General features: G+C 53.1%; 1 protein-coding gene across 1 annotated transcript; it reads right to left on the bottom strand.

The window, feature by feature from the left end:
- Nucleotides 1-2,691: 2,691 nt before the first annotated feature.
- On the bottom strand, nucleotides 2,692-5,678 carry Gas1 (growth arrest-specific 1). The gene is given in 1 exon segment (NM_001400814.1): nucleotides 2,692-5,678. A coding segment is annotated over 1 exon segment (1,152 nt). The 5' UTR covers nucleotides 5,253-5,678; the 3' UTR covers nucleotides 2,692-4,100.
- Between the last annotated feature and the right edge of the window lie 1,108 nt (nucleotides 5,679-6,786).

Below are 6,786 nucleotides of genomic sequence, written 5' to 3'. Positions count from 1 at the left end.
GGAGCGGCCACAGTGCTGGTGGTGCTTATACAGGGAAGCCTAGGTTGGAAAGCCGAGAATTTGTTAGATGTTTCTAGAAGTTCTCAGGGCCCTCTACAATCTCCTGATTTTGGATTCTGTGTAGTGTTGCTGGGATGAGGCACGAGCTTGGAGTAAGGAAAGGACACGCCCGTTCCCGAGATTTCTCTTGCTTTCTACCACTTGTCCACATCCTCCGGGGTAGAGAGGAACGTTGCTCTGTCTTCACGTGGCCTCCGCTGGACGTCTGCGATCCCCTAGAGACATGTTAGAGCTCAGCGGTCCCTTCACTATGTGGCACTTGGGGCCAGGAGCTGCTTTCCTCCTTACAGGTGACAGTCGGAGTGTACTCGAGTACAGAGGTGTCCTCGGAGTAGACAAGTTCACTTCCCTAGGGCCATTTTCCCACTTTGCATGCGGGGCTTGCGCGTGTACATTGCTATATATTGTTAAAAATCAACAGAGACCTTATGGTATATCCATTGTGATCATACACAAAAGCCTGTGCTCGGGTGGGCAGCGGAGCCGAACCGCTTTCTATTTACTGTATGGTCACTTCAGCTCAATGAACTGCCCCCCTTGTTCTTGACCATTGTCCCACACTCCCTTAAACATTTGTCACTGAAATGCCTCCAAAGACAAATGAACCGTCACAGAGAATCACAACCTTCTAACTGGGGAGATGGGAACAGCCTGGAGGACAGATTAGACCTGAAATCCAAACCCTGTCTCTCATGTGGTGGGGGCAGGGGAACTTCTTGGAAATTCTCCAGGAAAGCCCCCAAACTACCTTTTTCTCTCTCTTTAATGGCACTTCCAGGCATCTCCAGGAGACATCTGAGCCTGCCAAATGTCCAGAATCCCAAAGGCCTCCCCGGAGACAATGAGATACTGCAGATGTTAACATCTGTAAAAATCTTTTCTGTCTAGAAGCAGATGGCTGATGGGTGGTGTCAAGATGCCACACGCTTGAAGCCCATTGCCCTGGCAGGATCTCTGCAATCTGCTCTGAGATCCACTAGGCCTTTCCAGAGTCCGGGGGATGCTGGGGCTACGGCCATTGCTTTCTTCAAGGGAGAAGGCATAAGGGTGAGCTGTGATGACTTACCCTAGGCAGATGACTCTGACAGGGCTCTGTAAAACCAAGCTGTGAGTTTACTGTTAACAGTTAGTTGTCAGGCCCTTTCTGGTGCTGTCTTTTACTTATTATGGGGTGGGGGTGGGCGGAACTGGACCTTTTACTGTGGCAAAGACTTAACTTTTAGTGGAGAATGTGTTAAAATAGCAGGGGTGGAGATTTAAACATATTTAAGCAAAAAAGCAGGAGCAGTCTCCTCGTTAAAAGAAAAAAAAAGCAGCTGACTTCCTTTACAAGCCTCTAGAATGTTCTTTGTTCTGTCCCAAAAACAAACAAACAAACAAACAAACAAACAAACAAACACTCTAGGTTTTGTCTTAGTGTCATCTTTACTGAACTAACCATCCCTTTCCTGGGCTCCAGGCTGATGTCAGCTGTCCAAGGCTTTCTGGTTCCACATTGGGGAATCTTGGTTTGGGGGACAGGAAGGGCTGTTTGGACTCCCTCTCTAATAGCTGGGAAAAGAAAGAGGCTTTTAAAAAACCCTCAGAAGTAAGGGTGGGAGCAGGTGGGAAAGGGCACAATTTGGTAAATTACCTTAGGCAGCAGAGACGTCTAGTTGTTTTCTCAACGCATGCTAATATCAAATAAAGAGACACCAGATCTTGCTAATCTGTCGACCCCTCAGACAAAGTTTATTTGTGGTGACTTTTTAAACTCCCGACTTGCCTTCCAATCACCGAGTTTAAAATGAAAAGCTTTAAATAAACACCAGGAATAGAAGATAAATAAACTTTTTCCCCCTTGCAAGTGCCTAGCCCGCTGAGGTTCAGGCTCAAATCCCCAGAGGACAGAGTGCTCTCTTTTGTGTTAATGTTTAAAAGATTTTCCAATGCTGGAGTTTATTCCTACTGCAAACATTTCTATTTACAAGGTCAAGTGTATCAGCACTCGACACAGCTTAAGAGTGTAATTATTTATGTAAGGGCGTTTGAGTGTGCATCAGGAGCTTGGCGGAAGCCCAGCCTTCAACCCACTGTTCAACAGCTCCTCAGGACAATATTACCAGTCCTGGTGATTATTCCCCTCCACGGTGTGTTTACTTTTGCACGCCTCAATGTTTTGTAACAAAATTTTGTATTTTTTTTTTCACCAAAAGTGTGAAAATGGCTTTGAAGTATTGAGTCTCAGAGGCTTCCTAGACCTATTGGTAACAGATGTTATTGGCATGTTTGATTGAATAGAGAAGGCAGAGAGGACACTCCTGGGGGTCAGGAGAAAAAAGGGAGGGGGTGCGCAGGGTGGGTCTCCCAGGGAGGGGGAGGTTATCCTCACACAAGAGACAGTATTTTGTGAGTTTTCTTCACAAGTGACAACAGCAGCGGAGGCCAGTTACAAATTCTTTTAGCTGCCCCATTTGTAGACGTCTAATTGTTCATTAAATTAAAGGCAGCATTAGCTCATATTCCCCCGTGTGCTGCGTTTTAATCTCACTTGATGCTTGATGGCCTTCCAGTGCCCCCTCCCTCCACACCCCTCCCAACCCATCACCGGGCTGATTGCAGTGAAACCGTGGAAAGCAACGGCACTGTAGACAGTGTTTAAACTCTTTACTGATGTGTGCATTTGTAATAAAACAACCCAAAATACACAGAGTCATAGTTTTTTCTTTTTAAACACAGGATTTAAAAAAAAATGAGGTCTATAAAAATACAATGTTTAAGGCAGTTTGGAAATGCATTTAATACATCTCTACAATGTCCATAAATTCTCTCGAAAATAAGAACGTTACTTCAAATCTGTAAAATACACTGTACATTTTTAAGTCTGTTCTTCTACACAGGGCACACCTAAAATAGGCTGCGGGAGTGGATTCCTGGTGACCAATGTTTTCTATACATTTCTTGGATGGGCTGCAGGAGTGGGTTCCTGGTGACCAATGTTTTCTATACATTTCTTGGATAGGGGTGGGGTGTGATACAACAGTGATGCAGATTTAAGACTTTTAATTTCTTTTTAAAAAATAAATTATTTTCTGAAGCATACAATTTATAAAAATTCTATATACAAAGTACAACTGGTAAGAAACCCCAGTTTTAATACAGTTTATATACGACGTACCAGGGTGCAGGACCCCGATAGGGGCAGAGCAATAGTCAATCTCTGCAATATTCAAACTTAGAATTTCTTGGTGGAGGAAAAAAAAAAAAAAAAAAAAAGGACAACAGAACAAACATCATAGAGGTTTTCCTAGTTGGCAGTACCGAGCTTTAGGATAAAAACGTGTATTGTTCAACACTGTGGTAACTCTTTAGACTAGCGTTTTTTGGATCCTTAACTCTAAGACACGTGGTGCAGAGGGATCAGAATGGGGGCGGTAAAATTAGAGGTGAGGGGTTAAGGTTGCCGTCATAATTTCGGGGACCCCCCAACGAGGCAATCGCGGGCTCCACACTCAGCGTTACCGAGGGCTACACCAAGAGTACAGGAATGAATCGGTAAAGGGAACTTTTCTACTTACTTAGGATTGCTGTGTTTCTCAGTGGTCACGAGCAATTAAAGTCGTTACCAGTACTATGTGTCCCCTCACAGGAAAAAAGTTTAAAAACAAAACAGAACAAACAGACAAACAAAAGTTCCGGCCCCTTTGCAAACCTAATTCGCTCAACATCCCTTTCCCTAGTCCACTGGAACTGTAAAGACCCCCACCGTTCAGCACTCTAACAAGAGTCCAGCCAGGCCTTCATTGCTTTTGGCAAGGTGTCCTGAATTCTGCAGATTAGAGCCGGCAGTATAGATCGGCCGGTTTTATCTGCAGCCTGGAAAACCGCACAGAAAAGGGCCGAGCATGGTAGTTGCGGTACGGGCTGGGCCCTGTCTACCCGCGGAGAGTGTGGGTCAGTGCTCCCGATCATCTCCGGTCTCCGAGCCACAGGTGCCCTGCTCGGGAATCAGCTGGGTCGTGCGTACCGGCCTGGAGTAGCCTGCAGCAGGGGCGCGGGGGCTACAAGTGGGACCCAAGCAGCAGGAGCAGCAGAAAACAGGCAAACGGGGTCCAGGAGCTTCGGGTCGCCCAGTGGCCTCCACTGCCGCTGCTGCTGCTCCTGCGCCCCGGCCCGTGGGGCAAGTCCCCGCGTCCGCCTGCCCCAGCAGCGCCGCCGCCCGGGCGCGCAAGGCCGTCGTCGTCGTCCAGGGGCTGCTCGCCGCCCGCGGCCCCAGCGCGCTGCTCGTCATCATATTCTTCGTCGTAGTAGTCGTCTAGGCCCCCGTCCGAGCCGCTGCTGCCCGGACCGTTGCTCGCATCTGGGCCGAAGCACAGGCGGGCCATGTTCTCCTTGACCGACTCGCAGATGGGCCTCTCCAGCCCATCGCACACACAGTCGTTGAGCAGCGCCGCCTTGGGCACCGCCAGCATGTCCTCGATGACCGCGCGGCACTCGTCGGTGCAGCGGAGACCGTTGAAAAGCTTGCCGCAGTAGGCTAGATAGCGGCCGAGTGCCAGGTTGCAGCGGCTGTCCCGGTCGCAGCGCCGCCGGGCCTCAGTGCAGCCCATGACCGAGCCCGCTCCCGCGCCCGGGCCCACGCTGCTGGTGCGCGGCAGACAGGGCTCGATGGCGCGCTTGGTGGACCTGCAGTGTTCGTCCTGCGCGCAGTCGCAGTCCTCCAGCGCGGGCCCGCGGCGCGTGTGGTTGAGCTGGATGAGCGCCGAGATGCAGTGGCTCGGGCAGCGCCAGCGCGGCGAGAAGGACGCGGCCGAGGAGGGGAAGGCGCCGGCGGGCCCAGGAGCATCAGCTCCGCCGCGCTGTGCGAGCACCGGCGCACACGCCTCGGCGTACTGGCTGTAGGCGTAGCTGCAGTCCGGCTCTCCCTGACACTGCAGCAGCGCCTGCCAGCAGATGAGGCGGCGGCCGTGCGCCAGCCCCGAGCCCCGCGGCGCCGAGCCCAGCAACTGCAGCAGCGCCATCAGGCACAGCAAGGCGCCCGGCAAGCTCCCCGAGCGGGCTCCGCCGCCGCCCAGCAGTGCGGCTAGCATCGCGGGCAGCAGCGGCCGCCGGACGCGGTGCGGAGCGGAAACGAGGCTCGGGTGGCGGCCGCGGGGCCGCTGGAAAAGTTTGTCCGAGTTCCGCGCACTTCTGGCATGGGCGTCCTCATCCATCCATGCCGGCGGCCCCGCGGCTGGTAGAGGCGGGTGTTTGCTCCAGCACCGCGGCCGGGGCTCCCTGAGAGGCGCGGCGACGCAGGTCCGGCTCCGATCGGCGGCTGGAAGCGTTCAGTGCCGTCCCTGGGGGACGCGGCGAGGCTGCAGGAGCGCGCGGCGCCGGGGGTGCATGGTGCAAGGCGCCTGCAGAAGGTCGTGTGGCCGGTGGCTCCTCCGTTCCCGGCTCAGTAGCGCGTAGCAGTTCGCAGCTCTGGCATCCCGCCTTCCCGCGACCAGGACGCTTGGTCCCCTCCCCCTCTACCCGGGCCTGGGCCGCACTCCGGGAAGTTCTGGGAGCCAGGCGCAGGGAGGACCCCGAAACTCGGAGCGTGCGGCTCTGCTCGGAGACCCGGAGCCTGGGGAGCGGATCCGCGGAGCCCGGCTGCCGACTCGCTCGCGGCGGGGCTTTAAATACAAAAGTGGGCCGGGAGCCCCCGTGTGGTGCCGCGGCGCCCCCTCATTATGCATGCATAGAAAAGCAAACAAACAAAAACATTAGCAACGCTCCTCCAGCTTGCCGAGCCCCAGCCCCGCGCGCTCCGGGCTTGCCCGCTTTCTCCTTTCTCCACTCTCGGGCGCCCTTTGCTCGGCCCCTTTCCCCGGCTTTGCGCGCCGCTATTGGTCCAGCCTGTTGTTGTTGAAACTTTTTTTTTTTTTTTTTTTTTTTTTTTTTTTTACGAGCCGCTGGAGTGGGGTTGCAGAGTGGGGGAGGGCGGTGGGCAGCTCACATTCAGGCATTCAGGGCTTGAAAGGAACGGCTTAGGGAGCCTGACACAGGCCCAGCTCCTCCCACTCTTCAGGAGGCTGGGATACCGAACCCCAGCTCGCGCACAGAGCCAGCGGGCAGGGCTTAGGGCCAGCTGCCTGCATCCGGCTCAGCCACCGGCCTTTTTGTTCGCTTCCCCCGCCCCCTTTTTGTTTGGGTGGGGAGGGGGACACTTTTATTAATTCTTACTGATCCCCCATCTTTGCATCCGAGAGAATCCGAAAGTCACTTTAATTTTCAGGCTCCTCATCTCTGAGTTCTGATCACCTCGGGGGGTATAGCGAAGGCAGGGAGTCTTGAGAATTCAATGTGAGACTTTAGAAACTTAGATACCAATTGCGCGGGCACACGCGGGCATTCTCTCTCTCTCTCTCTCTCTCTCTCTCTCTCTCTCTCACACACACACACACACACACACACACACACAGCCACCACCACAAGAAGGACACTTTCGGTCCCCCTTTCCAGCAGGTAAGGACCTGACACTGGGCATCGTTTTCAAACTAAGAAATCCAAAGAACTGAAACCATTTCTTAACTCACGATTTATTGTAATACGAACGGCAATGACAAATCATGGCATTAAAAACTCTGGGAATGTTGAGCGCTACCACCTGGCTGCAGTCACAGCACAGAAGACGGGGATAAACTGACCCGCTACATGCTGTAAACTGCACGTCTCAGTTCCTCACTGTGTTTAAAGCAAAAGCCACCGGTGGAGCAGGCT

Source organism: Rattus norvegicus, chromosome 17 (assembly GCF_021556685.1).
Source record: "Rattus norvegicus strain SHRSP/BbbUtx chromosome 17, alternate assembly SHRSP_T2T, whole genome shotgun sequence".
Lineage (NCBI taxonomy): Eukaryota > Metazoa > Chordata > Mammalia > Rodentia > Muridae > Rattus > Rattus norvegicus.
The sequence above is the reverse complement of the archived record's forward strand: the minus strand, read 5'-3'. Positions and strand labels throughout refer to the sequence as shown.